At 43.9% G+C, this 18,672-nt stretch overlaps 1 protein-coding gene across 4 annotated transcripts; it reads left to right on the top strand.

The window, feature by feature from the left end:
* The first annotated feature begins 3 nt into the window (after positions 1-3).
* On the top strand, positions 4-17,858 carry LOC130294376 (uncharacterized). Of its 4 annotated transcripts, none has more exons than XM_056544079.1 (6): positions 4-135; positions 1,496-1,557; positions 4,806-4,968; positions 7,085-7,344; positions 12,704-13,231; positions 17,261-17,858. In XM_056544079.1, exons 3-6 carry the CDS (start codon positions 4,860-4,862, stop codon positions 17,783-17,785), a joined length of 1,422 nt encoding a protein of 473 aa, XP_056400054.1. In that variant the 5' UTR covers positions 4-135; positions 1,496-1,557; positions 4,806-4,859; the 3' UTR covers positions 17,786-17,858. The 4 variants fall into 4 exon arrangements, with proteins under 4 accessions (XP_056400054.1, XP_056400055.1, XP_056400053.1 ...); XM_056544080.1 differs by having other exon boundaries at positions 1,496-1,573; positions 4,806-4,964; XM_056544078.1 differs by having other exon boundaries at positions 1,496-1,573.
* Positions 17,859-18,672: the final 814 nt, after the last annotated feature.

Below are 18,672 nucleotides of genomic sequence, written 5' to 3'. Positions count from 1 at the left end.
ACAAGCATCGAGATTTCTGTTACTTCCAGTAAAATTACCGGCAATATGGAGGTGCTCGGCGAAAATGATAACGAAAAGACGGCGTCTATGGAGGATGCCCCTTCCACTACTAAGTCCGGCTGTCTTCTCCATCAGGTACCGCAGCCCCTAACTGTGCGCCTGACACCTGTCAGCTTATGGCTGGGGATGGGCGGTGTTTTTTTTTATTTTTTTTGTTGTGTTTTTATTTTATTTTTATATTGTAACGAAAACAATATGTTTATATATAATGTAAATATGTATACATAGAGAGAAATGAGCAAATGTAGAAGATGTGAATGGAGCAATGTTATTTGTGTCTGTCAGTCAGATAGACGCCATTGGAAATGTCATTGATTTTGTTATGTAACTGTGGTTGTATTTTATTAATATAGAAATATAGGATAGAACTCCGTCCGGTACCAAAGTATGGGGTAAAAGGCTTGTCTTTATTTGTTCCACAGCAGGATACATACAGATCAAGATGTCTGACGCGTTTCGCCCTTTACAGGGCTTAATCGTAGACGAGTCTACGATTAAGCCCTGTAAAGGGCGAAACGCGTCAGCCATCTTGATCTGTATGTATCCTGCTGTGGAACAAATAAAGACAAGCCTTTTACCCCATACTTTGGTGCCGGACGGAGTTCTTTTCTAGTATGAGGAGTTGCCGGAGGCGGTGCCGACAGTCCGCTGCACAGGTGTGTGAGGTTTCCAGTGCTGGTGAGAGCGGTATCCATATCCTTTCTGCCTTAGAAATATAGGATTATAACACAATTTACATGAAAACCATGCAAAATTGTGTAAAAGATAAACCTGACCTTGCTGCCTAAAGCATCAAGACACAAGCTGTCATTTCTTAAAGGGGTTGGCCAGTGTTTTCCGGCCATAAACCTTTATTTACCTTCCACTGCTCCCCTGGGTCCTCCGCCATCACTACCCATGCCTCTCATGTGCTCAGATTATTGCTGGCTGCAGCGATGGCCCACCTTGGCAAGTGATTGGCTGAGTGGCAGACTGATGTATTGGGACCAAGCTGCTGAAGAGGGATCGGAGCGGCGGGAGGTAAGTAGAGTTTTTATTTTTTTTATTTTTTTTATGCTGACAGCCTGGGCAGGATAAAAAAAATAAATAAATGCTGGAGATCACCTTTAAAGGAGAAGTATCGTACAAAAAACGTAATAATTTATCCGCAGGATAGGGGAAAAGTTTTAAATCGCAGGTGGTTTGAATGTTGGGGGGGCCCCCGTGATCTTCTGTAAGGGCCCTGGCTCTCCCTGGGAACAGAGCGTGTCGACCCCGCACAAAGCGACGGCTGACATGCCCCCTCCCCCTTTATTCCTGCTTTTGAGCAGGGTTTGCATATGGCCCAGTTTGCATGATTGTTGGCAAATATGTATTTGCGCCATAACCCAGCTATCATATAATTAAGGGTTACTATATAGCATAGTTTTAAAGGGATTTTTTTATTTACCCACAGGAACCTATATTCTGCAGACAGCGCGCGCTAGCAAAACATGCTTACGCTAGAACCGCTCGGAAGTGCGCATCTCTATAGGTGGCAATGCATTTCCAAATGGATTCTGTGGAAAGAATTGCACTATGAAAATTCTGCTGAAATACTGAAAACAACTCTTCTTCTGGAAATTTTCTGCTGGATTCTACTCAGAAACATTGCCTAACTAGACATATACTTTATCTAACCCTGTTTTTCCCATACAGGGAGCCTCCAATTGTTGCAAAACTACAAGTCCCAGCATGCCTGGATGGTCAAAGTGTTTTGCAACAGCTGGAGGCTCCCTGTTTGGCAAACACTGCTGAAAACCCTTAAAGGGGTACTGCGGCACTTAAACATCTTATCCCCTATCCAAAGGATAGGGTATAACATGCCTGATCGCGGGGTCCCGCCGCTGGGGACCCCTGTGATCTTGCACGCCGCACCCCGTTAAAATCAGTCCCCGGATCGTGTTCCCTCCAGGTCTGATTACTGTCGATCACGGGGCCGGAGCGTTGTGACGTCACGCTCCGCGCCCTCAATGTAAGCCTATGTCCGGGGACTGATTTTAACATGGTGCGGCGTGCAAGATCACGGGGGTCCCCAGCGACGGGACCCTCGTGATCAGGCATCTTATCCCCTATCCTTTGGATAGGGGATAAGATGTCTAAGCGCTGGAGTACCCACATCAACTGGGAGACACGGCCTATTTTGGCCTGTTTATTTTAATTTGTTATTTACAATATGGGAAAAGGTGGTGAGTTGAAGTTTTAGCAGGAGAGGGGCTTTTTAGATTTTAAAAACTTTAATTACAGTGGTCCCTCAAGTTACAATATTAATTGGTTCTGGGACGACCATTGTATGTTGAAACCATTGTATGTTGAGACCAGAACTCTATGGAAACCTGGTAATTGGTTCTAAAGGCACCAAAATTGTCATCCCAAAAAATTAGGAAAAAGTGAGAATTAAAGAAAAATAAGTAGATAACTAATATAGATAAAGAAAATCGTTACATATAAAAGTAGTAAAGATCTGCTGGGAGCTGTAAATCACTGTCTATGTCAGTGTTTCCCAAGCATGGAGCCCCCCAGCTGTTGCAAAACTACAACTCCCAGCATGCCCGGACAGCCTTCGGCTGTCCGGGCATGCTGGGAGTTGTAGTTTTGCAACAGCTGGGGGCACCCTGCTTAGGAAACACTGGTCTATGTAGAGGACAGGAGCTTCTTCAGGGTCCTGTACAGTACACAGTCTCCTAAAAAAGTAACATGAAGCCGCCCTCACCTGGTGTCCAGAGGAGCAGGTAACCCTGGTACAGGTAAAATGTACAGAACATATAATACCTCCCTGTACTGTAGGGGGCGCTACTAGACATCAGTCAGTGCATACGCTTCAGTAATACAGGGGTTTTACCAGTAAATTGCCCATTCTGATTGGTTGTTTCTTCCAGCCATTGACACGTTTCACAGATCTGGACTGTCTGTAGTATTGTATGTTGAGTCTGGTTTCAACTTACAATGGTCCAGAAAAGACTATTGTATGTTGAGGCCATTGTAAGTTGAGGGATCACTGTATTATTATTTTATTATTATAATTTTCTTTACTTTTTAGGTCTCCATTGGGGACTATTATATGCAATCATCAGATTGTATTTAGTAAGCTATGCTAAGCTTTTACATTCCATTGCTCAGTGTGATTTGCCATCTGCCAGTGAAGTCTGCTGAGGATCGCTGGGGCCTACATGGGCTACAAAAGGAGTACTCCTGCTGCCAGAGAAAATCATTGGACCCCCACAGTTACGTGACTGCAGGGGTGGTGATTGGCAGGCAAAATACGGTGCTACTGCGTCATTATCTATTAATGCGCTTACTTCATGGACTCCCTGTACAATACGACATACATGTAGGTCCTCTGTGCTAAGGACCAGGCAGCAGTGACTTACATGTACGTTGCATGCCCTAAAAGGGTTAAAGTGTCAACCCTACTCATTATGCCCTATTAGAGTACTGTATATGATTATATGATAAACAGAGGAAGGCAAGTACCCCACTTGGGTGCCAAAACAGCAACTTGGATGACATAGGTATGCCAATTCATTCCGATGTCTTCCCATAGGCTGCTCCAAATAAACATTAGTAAAAGATGTATGGCATTCATGGCAAATAGTAAAAAATATTTGTAGTAGGGCTAAATATTAAACGATTTATGTATCTTCAAGGTTTTTTTTTTTTCCCCCATTAATTCCTATTTTGGCTAAAACAGTGCTAGTAATCACCTAGAGGTACGGAGCCAGAAACCTCGCCATTGCCATGCCAGGTTACTACAAGCGCAACTTTATTCATTTCAATGGAAGCTGAAGTAACCAACACAATATATGGAGCCGAAGCTTCAGGCTCAGTATACTGGGGGAGATTTATCAAAAGCAGTGCAGTTGCCCATAGCAACCAATTGGATCACTTCTTTTCTTTTTCAGAGGCCTTTTTAAAAATTAAGCAATTTGGTTGCTATGGGCAACTGCACCACTTTTGGGATTTGAACCCAAGTCCCCAGCACTGCAAGGCAGCAGTGATAACCACTGAGCCACCATGCTGCCCTTAGGATATATCTGCTATGCACGGTTGCTAAAATGGACAGAGATGTCAGCAGAGAGCACTGTGCTCGTGATGTCATCTGTGTTCCAAAAAGAAAGGAATTTCCTCTGTAGCATTCAGCAGCTAATAAGTACTGGAAGGATTAAGATTTTTTAATAGAAGTAATTTACAAATATGTTTAACTTTCTGCCACCAGTTGATTTAAAAGAAAAAAGGTTTTCACCGGAGTACCCTTTTAACCCTAAACTGGTAACAATGCCTTAGGACCAATTAAAATGTAATCACTCATAATCCCCCAATAGCAATCAAATATACATACATTATAAAGCATGTAGTACACGTGTTGCTATATGTTATTCTACTCTTGTGTTAGGCCTCTTTCACACTACCGTTATCACATGTGACGGCCGCTGGGGGAAATGGCGGGAGAAAAAATACAGCTTGCGCCGTCTTTTTCTCCCGCTGAAAAAACAGCGGCGCCCGACTGACTCCATTGACTATAATAGGGTTCATCGGTACCCGCTGTTCCCTCTTGCGCCCCATCAAAACGGTCATCAGACTTGGGGGGGGGGGGGGGGGACCTAGTTTGAAGGGCGTTCTTGATGGGGCGCAGCATGAGTGTGCCTTAATCCTATTTATAATAACTCCTTTGTTTATATAGCTTGAGTGACCCCAAGGTACAGTATAAATGTGTCTTTTTCTATCAGGACATTGCAATATCTAGCATTCCTCCCTCTGAAAATGAACTGGAACAGTACGCGATGGAAGACAGACCTATGCCAAAGAAAAAGACATGCAAGAGAGAGAAAAAATATGGAATTGGTAAAAGAAAGAGAGCAACGTTTTGTTCCCAGGTTCAAAAAGAAGTAGGTGAGAACCATGTATTCATTGTTTTGTAACTGTACAGGAGTATTAGTGCTGCTTGAATATTTCAATGGGAAATAAAAATACTTCAGGCCGTGTCAGATATCCAGACCTTCTGTATTTCTATTGTTCAAGTTCAGATCACCATAGAACTCTGAAGACGTCAGTTCAGTAGAACTACAGGAGTAGAGATGAGTGAAGTTACAGTGATTCGATTCGTCATGAACTTCACGGCTCGGCGGTTGCTGACTTTTCCTGCATAAATCAGTTCAGCTTTCAGGTGCTCCGGGGGCTGGAGACTCTCTCCTCTCACCTTTTCCAGCCCACCGGAGCACCTGAAAGCTGAACTAATTTATGCAGGATAAAGTCAGCAACTGCCGAGCCGAGAAGTTCATGACGAATCGAATCACTGTAATTTCGCTCATCTCTATACAGGAGGTCCAAGTATTACATCCATAATTTAAACCAATGTTTCCTAAGCATGGTGCCTCCAGCTGTTGCAAAACTACAATTCCCTAATCATATACAGTAGTTACTATTAACGCACACTTATTAGTTAGTATTAGGCAAAAGTCCTTGATAGACGGGCTCTACAGACCCCTCAATACTATAATCCAACACAATTAGCAAGGCAAATTATCCACAGACAAGTAGGATATATGGAAATAATCTTCTGACATCAATACTTTGGAACTGTTTCCAATATTTACCGATTTATTCTTTAAACTTCATAATTTCACATTTTCATAATGTAAGATGTAAGTAATTCCATATTGGAAGATGAATATAGCACATTCCTCGGTCACATTGGTTTGTACTTGTGTTGATTATAAAACTACAACTCCCTTCGGCTGTCCGGGCATGCTGAGCATTGTACTTTTGCAACCGCTGGAGGCATCCTGCTTTGAAAACGCTGATTAAAGAGTACCTGTTATTATGTTGTTACATTTTATAATCCTCCCAGTTCACTGCCCCCATCACGATAAACCACCCCCTGCCTTTATTTTTATTATTTGTTAGTTTTCTACCTTGATATTGTTCTGTATTTTCTGCTCAGTCAGATTCACAGACTGGGAAGGGGCGTTACCCAGCAGGTGTGACATCATCTGAAGCCATACAGGGGAGAACTTCCTCCCTCACTCTGCTTCAGACAGCCCAGAGCAGTTCAGTGTTAGATGAGCTATGATTGGCTACGGCTTCACCCCCATGCCCCTCAGCACTCAGACTGCATTTCCTGAATTTGGATTTCTGCCAGGCCAGCAGGAGTCCAAAGTCTGTGCAAGAGATATGGGGAATTGTGCTCTGGACAAGTAGGGAGACACCTAGTGGCAGCTTTTTTAAACACAAATAAAACATAGAAAATTAATTTTTTTTTAAACTAAGTACATTAGAAAGATTTTTTTTAATTATTATTTTATTAATTAATTATTTGCCATAATTTTTCTAATGACCGTGCCCATTTAAGACCCTAAATGCAACTGCTGTACAGCCATCTGAAACCAGCTAAAGTAGCTTGTGGATCTGTCCCATCGCTTTATCTACAGACATCATTTTATAGATCATTATTATTATTATATTATGTAGCCTGCTTAGTCCAAAGAGCATTCCTAGTGGTTGACATCTAGCCGTATATTCATATTTGCAAAGAGATGGCTCAGAAAATAAAGCCAGATTTTGATCAAGAAATTATGTTATAGTGAATTTTTCTCAAGAAAATAAAGCAGCCTTCTCCTTCTGCTCAATAACATGCTGCCTGAAACATGACAGATCCACTTCAATATAAACGTCACCATTCCAAAGAAACAGTAATATTCAGAATTGTTCTTTATGAAGAGTACACAAGTTCCTTAAATAGGCACAAGTGTCGGCTCTGCAGACAAAAGGCAAATCACTTCAGCGGTGTCCAAACAATTCTCTTTTATTTAATACATCAGTCAAGGCTTGACAAAGACCGTCTGTTCAAGGGTGGAAACGTTGTCTGCTTTACCTGTACAGTGATGGATAAAATCTGCCTTTTGTCTGCAGTATGGAGATAGGGGTGGAATCAGTGGTTGGAAAAGGGCTGTGCGGTTTACATTTATACACGTGCATCAAATCTGTCTTTTCATCCCTCCTCCTTTAGCCGAAGTTCAGTCCAGCATTGGGGATTTGGTTCTGGCTGCAGAGTTGATGGAGAAAGCAAATGAGGCAAAAATTCAAGATGTGGGTCATAGGAATAAATGTATTGTTCATGACCATGGAGATTACTGTGTACCCGACGACCCTGAGCTCTTGAAAGAGATGGTGAAAGAGCTGAAGAAGACAACTCATCAGCAGAGTCAGGTTCTGCAATCATTGCAAGAAGCACTGTGCTGCAAAGAAACGCAGTGCCAGCAACTGCAGGTAGTTCCTAGCAAGAAGTATAATATCCTGTACAACTTATATCATTATATTATAAATTACAGTGTCACTGTCGCCTACAAAAATACATTTGATGTGTCTCTATCGGCTAGGGTCTGGGTGTGTTGACCCCCATGAGTGAGCCAAGAGAAGTGATCACCAAAGCGCTCCCCTCCCTGCTGTCTCTTTCGCTGAAGGAGATGGACTATATTAGGGATCGACCGATATCAATTTTTTTAGGGCCGATACCGATAATCTGTGGAGGTTAAGGCCGATAGCCGATAATTTATACCGATATTCCGGTATAAATTATCAGCTATTTCTCTCCCCCCCTGAACCCGCTGCAGATCATTGATTTAAAGCGGGTGCTTTAAATCAATGAACTGTAGCGGCTCTTGCGGTGCCAGAGACCGCCGCCGCCACTTGCTTCTCTCCCCCTGCCTGTATAATGCCCCCCCTGACTTATAATACCCCCTGTCCTGTGCCCCTCATATAATGCCCCATGTCCTGTGCACCTCACATATAATGCCCCCTGAGGGTGCAGAACAGGGGGCATTATATGTGAGGGGCACAGGACATGGGGCATTATATATGAGGGGCACATGTCAGGGGGCATTATATGTGGGGGGACATGATGGGGGGATTGTATGTGAGGAACACAGGACATGGGGCATTATATGTGAGGGACACAGGACAGGGGGGATTATATGTGGGGGCACATGACAGCCCACCCTTGTCATGTGCCCATATAATGCCCCCCTGACTTATAATACCCCCTGTCCTGTGCCCCTCACATATATTGCCCCCTGTTCAGTGCCCCTCACATATAATGCCCCATGTCCTGCCCCCTCAGGGGGCATTATATGTGAGGGTACAGGACAGGGGGTATTATAAGTCAGGGGGGCATTATATGGGCACATGACAGGGGGGGGGGGCTGTCATATGCCCCCACATATAATCCCCCCTGTCCTGTGTTCCTCACATATAATACCCCACTGATATGTGCCCCTCACTTAAATTTGCCCCCCTCACTTATAATTTGCCCGTCCATCCATACAGCGCCCGAGCAGTGCTCACCTTTCTCACGCTGCTATGTTCTTGTACTGTGAGTGAGAGCTGCAGGGACGTGATCTCCGGGCACCGGCACGATGATGTGATGTCATCGCTCAGGCCTGCCGTGGATCAGGGGCGTTGCAAAGGAACAACTCCCATCATCCATGGAAAGCTTCAGGCATGATGGGAGTTGTAGCTTGTCACAGCTTGAGAACCACTTATTGGGGTATAGTTTCAATGCAGGACTTTCAAGTGACTACAGCTCAGATGAGAAACAGGCAGACTATACAATGGTTTGACTCACAGGAGACGTCTTCTCTGCTGTCTTTTCTTTTTTTCTTCATCTGGTCAAGACGCTAGAACTTCTTCCATCTTCTCTGCAGAGTTGACGTTTGGACATCATTGGTTCCTCATTTTGTCAGCAGATCCTCATTGTCTGTATGAAGACAATAATCATTGTAATCCTGCCAGATACTATGGGGGAGATTCATCAAAACCTGTCCAGAGGAAAAGTTGCTGTGTTGCCTATAGCAACCAATCAGATTGCTTCTTTCATTTTTAACAAGGCCTCTGCAAAATTAAAGAAGCGAGCTGATTGGTTGCTATGGGCAACTCAGCAACTTTTCCTCTGGACAGGTTTTGATAAATCTCCCCCTATGACCTTAAATATAACCCTGCCAGACATCATGCCATACACTGTTTCATCTGTTTGGCAGAATCCCACCCTTGTAGTGACCTCCCCCGGACCCCTAAGTCCCCCCCCCCCCCCCCAGACTCATCTTTGTCCTCTTCTTTCAGACCTCTAAGGGCTTGCCCACACTGCGGACATTCAGTCAGCAGAATTCTGCCTGCAGCAGGCGCCACCTAAGTCCTTAGTGATAGGACCACTCTGACAGCAATGCAGTGTGGCAGAATACTACACAAAGAATAAACATGTTCATTCTTTGGGAAGACGTCCATTGCGCCAGCATAATTCCACTGTGACAATTCCACAGTATACACAGAGTAACAGAATCCCATTTTAAACAATAGGACTCTGCTGCTAGTGGATTTCCACAGTGAAATTATGCCAGCCGAATGTCCACAGTGTGGATGAGCGCTTAGTCCCCCCAGACCTCTTAGTTCTCCTCCAGATCCCCCTTTTCCCCTTGTTCGGAACACTTAGTCCAGTGGTGTCCAAACTGTGGCCCTCCAGATGTTGCAAAACTACAATGCCCAGCATGCCCGTTCCATTGGCTGTCCGGGCATGCTGGGAGTTGTAGTTTTGCAACATTTGGAGGGCCACAGTTTGTACACCACTGCCTTCCTCCTCCTCCAGCCAAGGTACGGACCGTAACGTTAGGTGCGTGCTTGCGTCATGTGCTGCGTCCCTGCCTGTTAACTCATCGCTGTTGTAATAAACTGTGTCCCCGTAGCAGAATGTGACTCTCCTCCACAGGGACACAGTTTCCTTTATAACACCGGCCCGGAGCGAGGTCCCCTTCAGTGCCGAAGGGGAGGAGAGCGGCAAGGTCCGCATATGCTTTATTAAAAGAAAAAGTGCAAGGGTAGATGAACGGCCCCTGTAAATATGCCACTACCGCCTCCTGACATTCGGGGCTCCTTTGCTGACATATGGGGCTCAGGCCCCGGATAATTTGACCTAGTGACGCCCCTGCCGTGGATGGCGTCCCTGCGGCTCTCACTCCCACTGCAAGAATGAAGCGGTGTGAGAAAGGTGAGGGAGTGGAGGAGCGGGACAGCTGACAGCTCCCTCTCCACCATGCTGTCAGCTGTCAGGCAATTGCTCCTCACGGCAAAACAAGGCGTGCACACGAATCGCGGGACTTCAGTCCCGGCCTGAAGTTCAGGGCCGGGACTGAAGTCCCGCGATTCGTGTGCACGCCTTGTTTTGCGCATTATCGGCAGGTTAGAAGCCGATACCGGGAAAAAACGTGAATATCGGCCGATAATATCAGCCGTGCTGATAATCGGTCGATCCCTAGACTATATAGTAAGTCTATGGAGCCCATCTTATTCAGTGAGATGGGAAAAGAGGTGTTTAGCCAAGTGCTTCTGGTTTGTTCTAACAATTGGTGGGGGTCTGCACACCCAGAACCTCATCAATCAAAGAATTAACCTGACATGTCAAAAGTTTTTTTTATAAATAACAATGACACTTTGAGTAACTATGACTTTTGCAGGAGATCTCCTGAAAATTTATATTAGGCGCCATTAACCTGTGTCTTGAAACCTAATTGAAGGTGCATGTTGCGTGCCCCTTTGCTCAAAGACCACAAAAATAGCCACTTTTGACCTGTGAGAAGATAAAACTGCAGGGAATTGGTCTTCACTTTAATTTTGCTCAAACCAGGAGTCTTCAGGGGACCAGCATCTTCTCACTGGTCAACCAGCCTCGGTCTTTACCTGTTTGGCTATAATGAGAGATCTATTAATCAAGGCTGGTGGGGTAGGCAGAAACCTCCATGGACTCCCCAACGACTTGTGGTTTGGGCAGCATTAAAGTGATGACAGATGACCATTATCCAGGATTAGAAAACCAGAGCTGATTTTTTTTTTCCAAAAACAGTGCCACAACTGTCCTTCTGCAGGTAAGGAGTGGTATTGTAGCTCAGTTATATTAACCCCTTGCCCCTTTCTAAACGGCACTGCAACACGGGAGGGTTATGAAGCAGCTGGGACCGTGCGGGTATGATGCGAGCTCAGCTCCTGAGCTCGCATCATATCCACACGGTCCTGGCTGCTATCAGCAGCCAGGACCCGTGGCTAATGCCTGACATCGCCGTTCAGACATATGTCCGGCCATAACTCTTAGATCAACTTTCATCGCTGAGCCGAAAGTGAAAGCTTCCCGGCAGCTCAGTTAGGCTGATCAGGACCATCTCAGTAAAATCGCAATGTCCTGATGAGCTAGAACACATCAGGAGGGTGCCTTACCCGCCTCCTGTGCTTCCGATCGACGATTGATTGCTCCAAGCCTGAAATCCAGGCGTGAGCAATCAACTGCCGATAGCACTGATCAATGCATTGCAATGCAGTGGCATTGATCAGTGTATTGAATCAATGTACTGCATGTTATAGTCCTCTATAGGGGCTATAACGTTGCAAAGAAAAGTGAAAAAAAAAGTTAATAAAGATGATTTAACCCCTTCCCTAATAAGTTTGAATCACCCCCTAGGGGTCAGAAGAGGACAATTTTAAACGTATACATTTTCCTGCATGTAGTTGTGATTTTTTTCAGAAGTAATACAAAATCAAATTTATATAAGTAGGGTATCATTTTAAAGGGGTACTCCGGTGAAAACCTTTTTTCTTTTAAATCAACTGGTGGCAGAAAGATAAACATATTTGTAAATTACTTATATTAAAAAATCTTAATCCTTCCTGTACTTATTAGCTGCTGAATACTACAGAGGAAATTCTTTTCTTTTTGGAATGCTCTCTGATGACATCACGAGCACAGTTCTCTCTGCTGACGTGATTATAATAATAATAATGCTTTATTTATTGTTGTCCTTAGTGGGATGTGAACCCAAGTCCCCAGCACTGCAAGGCAGCAGTGCTAACCACTTAGCCACCATGCTGCCCTTACCATACATCTGCTATGCATGGTTGCTAAAATGGACAGAGATGTCAGCAGAGAGCACTGTGCTCATGATGTCATCAGTGTTCCAAAAATAAAGGAATTTCCTCTGCAGCATTCAGCAGCTAATAAGTACTGGAAGGATTAAGATTTTTTAATGGAAGTAATTTACAAATATGTTTAACTTTCTGCCACCAGTTGATTTAAAAGAAAAAAGGTTTTCACCGGAGTACCCCTTTAATTGTATGGACCTACAGAATAAACATAAGGTGTCATTTTTACCAAGAAATGTACTGTGTAGAAACGGAAGCCAGAAAAGTTAATAATGGTGTTTTTTCTTCCATTTTGTCGCACAAGGTTTTTTTTTCCGTTTCACCATAGATTTTTAGGTAAAAGGACTGACGTCATTACAATGTATAATTGGTGGCACAAAAAATAAGCCATCATATGGATTTTTAGGTGCAAAATTGAAAGGGTTATGATTTTTAAAAGGTAAGGAGGAAAAAACGAAAGTTCAAAAATGAAAAATGGCCCGAGAGGGAAGGGGTTAAAGTGAATAGAACTAAGTTTTAATAGCACACAGAATCTGAATGCAGGTGTGGTGCTGTTTTTTGGGAAAAACAAATGACTCTGTTTTTCTATTCTTGGATAACCCCTTTAAGCCTATTTGCAAATCATACTGAGTACACTTTTATTAATAATCTACCTTTCTTTCCGATATTAAAGGAGAAGTGGGAGAATGAGAAGTGGATGCTGTTGTCTGATATGGGCCAACAGCTTACTCAGTTGGAATCGGAGATACGGAACTTAACTTGTGAGAAAGAAATTCTGGAAAAGAAAAACAAAGAATTGCAGGAGCAGCTGGAGAGAAGCTCTGGTACAGTTCTGTATTTGGGTCAGCAAGTTAAGCATCAGGAGCACAACAGGGATGATTCTACCTTTTGTATGACCAGCATTAAAAATGAAAGCAAATGGGTGCGCTTCTATACAGGCTTTGACAGCTATGCGCATCTCATGGATTTCCTTCACTTCCTTACAGCAGACCAAAAACTATGTACTGGTAGAATTCGTAAAAGGACTGAGGTGGGACCTCAGAGTGCCTTAAGTTTAGAAGACCAGCTTCTCCTTGTACTCACAAGATTGCGCTTAGGTTTACTGCTTCAGGATTTAGCATTTCGATTTAGAGTATCAGAGTCAACTGTTTCCCGCTACTGGTTGAACTGGACAGAACTTTTGCATGCACGTCTTACCCAGGTAAGCAACCAAGATATTCATTGTATTTTAATGGCAGTATACATTTTGGCTTAAAGGGGTACTCCGTTGCCCCAGCGTTTTGTTCCGAATTCTTGGAGCGGGGGGGGGGGGGGGGGTCGTGATGTCACGGCCACACCCCCTCAATGCAAGACTATTGTAGGGGGCATGGTGAACATATACTTGCATTGAGGGGGTGTGGCGTGACATAACGAGGGACATGGCCATGACGTCACGACCCCTGCCGCTGGCACCCAGCGTTCTAAATGAACGCCGGGTACTGCACAGAGATCGTGGGGGTCCCAGCTGCAGGACCCCCATGATCAGATATCTTATCCCCTATCTTTTGCAGACATTCAGCCAGTGGAATTTCGCTGGTTGAATGTCTGATTGCTGTGGGCACCACCAAATGCTTTAGCGGTAGAAAGGCGCCAACATTTCGGTCTCCATAGATGGCTATGCAGTCCTGGCAGAATTCTGTTCAGAGAATGAACATGTTCATTGTTTGAGTGTACTTTCTGCAGCCAGAATTCTGCTGCGGGGAAACCAGTCTGAATACAATGGGACACGTGCTGCACGTGAAATGTCCATAGTGTGGATAAGGCCTGAGAGAGTGCGACTCTGGTGTTCTGCACAGAAAAGCAAAATAAGGGTTATACTACAGAAAAGCGCTGGGATGAGAAGGAAGCCTTGATTTACTTTGCAAGGACAGTGCAGATCCTCTGGACACTCGCAGGTACATCATTGCTCTCTCTTCCTCTAGCACATGCTAAGCCCTACTGCCTGTATTCCATCTTGCTTAAAGGGGTAATCCAACCCTAAAAAAAAAGCTTTTCCTCTAGTTTTTATGGCTGGAATACCTTTAAGCTGTTGCTAGAGATGAATTTTCACTTCCAGGAAGTGAGCAACATATTGCAAGAAAAGGGAGACACCTAGTGGCAGTTTGGTCCAGCTGAGACACTGAAGAGAGCGATTATGCAAGGGTTAATGCCTCCAGGCCTTGGGTACCTGTTGCTAGTCCCAGCAAGTCACTAAATCTACCCTTTTGTGAAAGTGGTTTACCGAGCTTCCCTCAGAAAGGTGAGCTCATGTATAGAGAGCAAAGACCAGAGCTGATTCATTATATGGGCACTGTCAGATCCAAAACCTTTTTATATATTGGCAAAACATTAACCTTTTATAAGAAAATGTCATCTCATCCTAAGGCTCACACAGCAGAATTTCGGTGTGGAATTCCGCTAGGAAATTCTCCAAATTTTAGTGCACATTATGGTTAAGGGGATTCCTTTGTCCCAGTCACACTGTGGAAATTCCCAAAATGATAAGACATGTCTTAAATATTATGTGATTCCTTTCAGAGCCCCATTAAAGTTAATGAAGGAATCTGTGTTTTGAAAGCACAGAAATTCTGCAAAACTGCAAAAATTCTGCTTTTCTGAGTGGAATAGCAGAAATGTTACCGTGTGAACATAGCCTTAGTTATATGGCCTGGTTTTAATGGGTGGGCCAGAGATATCTTGTGTTCTTCCTCGGCTCAAAAGGTTACAATAAGGGCCCCTATAAAACTGTACAATACACATTCACAATTGAAGTGAGGTCTTGGACTAGACATGATGTACATATACAATTAATATTTATAAGTATTGTTCTCAGCCTCAGGCCTGACACTATGAAATACAGGAAAGTTGTTTATAACAACAGCAACCATTTAAAGAGGTTATTCAGCCAAAGAAAAACAGAGCAAATTTTTTTCTTAAAGGGGTACTTCGGTGGAAATAATTCTTATTTTTATATTATTTTTAAATCAACTGGTGCCAGAAAGTTAAACAGATTTGTAGATTACTTCTATTTAAAAAACGTAATCCTTCCAGTACTTATCAACTGCTGTATACTAAAGAGGAAGTTCTTTTCTTTTTGGATTTCTTTTTTGTCTGTCCACAGTGCTCTCTGCTGACACCTCTGCCCATGCCAGGAACTGTCCAGAGCAGGAAAGGTTTGCTATGGGGATTTACTCCTGCTCTGGACAATTCCTGATATGGACAGAGGTGTCAGCAGAGAGCACTGTGGACAGACAAAAAAAGAAATCCAAAAAGAAAATAACTTCCTCTGTAGTATACAGCACTAAGATACAAGTACTGGAAGGATTACGATTTTTAAATAGAAGTAATTTACAAATCTGTTTAACCTTCTGGCACCAGTTTATTAAAAAAAAAAAATGTTTTCTATTAAGAAACAGAGCCCCACCTGTCTGGAGTCTGTGTGCGGTATTACAACCTGTCTGGAGTCTGTGTTCGGTATTACAACCTGTCTGGAGTCTGTGTGCGGTATTACAACCTGTCTGGAGTCTGTGTGCGGTATTACAACCTGTCTGGAGTCTGTGTGCGGTATTACAACCTGTCTGGAGTCTGTGTGCGGTATTACAACCTGTCTGGAGTCTGTGTGCGGTATTACAACCTGTCTGGAGTCTGTGTGCGGTATTACAACCTGTCTGGAGTCTGTGTGCGGTATTACAACCTGTCTGGAGTCTGTGTGCGGTATTACAACCTGTCTGGAGTCTGTGTGCGGTATTACAACCTGTCTGGAGTCTGTGTGCGGTATTACAACCTGTCTGGAGTCTGTGTGCGGTATTACAACCTGTCTGGAGTCTGTGTGCGGTATTACAACCTGTCTGGAGTCTGTGTGCGGTATTACAACCTGTCTGGAGTCTGTGTGCGGTATTACAACCTGTCTGGAGTCTGTGTGCGGTATTACAACTTTGCTCCATTCACTTCATTGAACTGAGCTGCAAAACTGACCCCAATCTGCAGACAAATGTGATGCAGTTTTTTGAAGAAATTATCCCAGTAAGAGTGCGTTCACACGCTATTACTAGCAGATGGTTTCCGCTGCGGGAATCCCGCTGCGAGTTACACTACCATTGATTTAAATGGATCCACAGACAGTCCGCAATAGTGTCAGATTTGTGGACTGTCCATGGACCCATTCAAATGAATGGTAGTGTAACTCGCAGAGGGTTTCCTGCAGCAAGAAACTCGCTGATAGTTACTAGCGTTTGAACGTTAAGGCTAAGTTTCCACTTGTTTTTTTTTCTTCTAGCAGTTTTTGGATATCTGCCACTGCAGTTTTTGAGCCAAAGTTAAAAGTGGATCCATAAGGGAGGAGAAGTGTAAGCCCTTCCTTTATATGTCCTATTCCTTATGAATCGACTTTTGGCTCAAAAACTGCCAGAAAAAAAACTAAGCGGAAACTTAGCCTCGGGGATTTACCACATTGTTTTAATTTAAAGGGGTTTTCCGGTGCTTACACATCGTATCCCCTATCCAAAGGATAGGGGATAAGATGCCTGATGGCTGGAGTTCCGCCGCTGGGGACCCCTAGGATCTTGCACGCGGCACCCCGTTTGTAATCCGTCCCCGGAGCGTGTTCGCTCCGGGTCTGATTACCGGCGACCACACAGCTGGCGGCATGTGACGTCACGCCTCCGCCCCCGTGAGACGTCACGCTCCGCCCCTCAATGCAAGCCTATGGGAGGGGCGGAGCGTGACGTCTCACGGGGGCGGAGGAGTGACGTCTCACGGGGGTGGAGGCGTGACGTCACACGCCGCCAGCCGTGTGGTCGCCGGTAATCAGACCTGGAGCGAACACGCTCCGGGGACTGATTACAAATGTGGGGGGGGGGGGGGGCGCGTGCAAGATCCCGGGGGTCCCCAGCGGCGGAACTCCAGCCATCAGTCATCTTATCCCCTATCCTTTGGATAGGGAATAAGATGTGTAAGCACCGGAGAACCCCTTTAAGCTGTCTGGTTTTGTAGAACACCAATTCACCACCTTTTAAGTAGGAACATTAGTAAATTTGTGTTAAGATTTTTCAAAACCTTTGGGGAAGTTTTTTCTGGTTTTCCAGGTAAAATGGAAAGTTGTTTGGGTTTTTTGGTTCCAAATTTGCAACACAATTTGGGCACAAAACTTTAAAAAAAAAGAAAAAAAAAGAAAATACTTGTTTGTAATATATTAGTAAATTCTCATTTCCAGATACCCATCCTGTACAGCGCCAGATACCTGAAAATCTTTGAGCCAAAGAGGACTGTGCAGTATCAAGGCCTTACGTGCACCATCATGGACTGTACAGACCTGTTCTTTGAAGTGCAAGCCAAGGACCGCGCCAAACCTGCTCCTACCCATCCTTCTAGAAACCATTATTTAAGACGAGGTTATGCCATTGCCTCTTCTAATGGTTTTATCACCTTTTCATCTAGTCTGCCATTTGGAATAGCTACTAAAGTAATGGATGGTCAGCCACAAGAAGAACTTTATGGAGAAATAAATCCACCGTTAGAACTACCAGCTTTTATGCAAAACGTTTCTACCCAGCTGTCTGAGCAGCAGAAAGAGATGAGCAGACAAGTTCTAAGTATCTTAAGTGTCATAGGCAAAGCTCTTAACTTTCGTTTTTTAAAGTGTGTATATCCACAGAATATGGAAGCACAAGTAGATAGAGCCTGGACTATTTGCTGTTACTTGGCATGTTTACTTCATGACCCTATGGGGCTGTCATAGAAAATACCAAAAGGTTCTATTCTAAATGCATATTTTTTTATTAGGGCTTAAGCCAGTGGTGTTCAAACTGTGGCCCTCCAGATGTTGCAAAACTACAACTCCCAGCATGCCCGGACAGCCGTTGGCTGTCCGGGCATGCTGGGAGTTGTAGTTTTGCAAAATCTGGAGTGCTACAGTTTGGACACCACTGGCTTAAAGGGGTTATCCAGGAAAAAAACTCTTTTTTTTTTATATATCAACTGGCTCCAGAAAGTTAAACAGATTTGTAAATTACTTCTATTAAAAAATCTTAATCCTTTCAGTACTTATGAGCTTCTGAAGTTAAAGGGGTATTCCAGGCCAAAACTTTTTTTTATATATCAACTGGCTCCGGAAAGTTAAACAGATTTGTAAATTACTTCTATTAAAAAATCTTAATCCTTCCAATAGTTATTAGCTTCTGAAGTTGAGTTGTTGTTTTCTGTCTAACTGCTCTCTGATGACTCACGTCCCTGGAGCTGTGCAGCTCCTATGGGGATATTCTCCCATCATGCACAGCTCCCGGGATGTGACATCATCATTGAGCAGTTAGACAGAAATCTTCAGAAGCTAATAACTATTGGAAGGATTAAGATTTTTTAATATAAGTAATTTACAAATCTGTTTAACTTTCCGGAGCCAGTTGATATATATATATAAAAAAAGGTTTTGCCTGGAATACCCCTTTAAGGTTGTTCTTTTCTGTCTAAGTGCTCTCTGATGACACGTGTCTCGGGAACCGCCCAGTTTAGAAGCAAATCCCCATAGCAAACCCCTTCTAAACTGGGCGGTTCCCGAGACACGTGTCATCAGAGAGCACTTAGACAGAAAAGAACAACCTTAACTTCAGAAGCTCATAAGTACTGAAA

The sequence above is a fragment of the Hyla sarda genome, chromosome 10, assembly GCF_029499605.1.
Source record: "Hyla sarda isolate aHylSar1 chromosome 10, aHylSar1.hap1, whole genome shotgun sequence".
Lineage (NCBI taxonomy): Eukaryota > Metazoa > Chordata > Amphibia > Anura > Hylidae > Hyla > Hyla sarda.
The sequence above is the reverse complement of the archived record's forward strand: the minus strand, read 5'-3'. Positions and strand labels throughout refer to the sequence as shown.

Bases quoted from the DNA above. Each gene is read 5' to 3' on its own strand.
- LOC130294376 (XM_056544077.1), top strand. From the start codon at position 46: ATGGAGGTGCTCGGCGAAAATGATAACGAAAAGACGGCGTCTATGGAG. The intron at 4,969-7,084 runs GTGAGAACCATG...CTCCTCCTTTAG, and splicing joins CCAGGTTCAAAAAGAAGTAG to CCGAAGTTCAGTCCAGCATT. The intron at 7,345-12,703 runs GTAGTTCCTAGC...CCGATATTAAAG, and splicing joins CGCAGTGCCAGCAACTGCAG to GAGAAGTGGGAGAATGAGAA.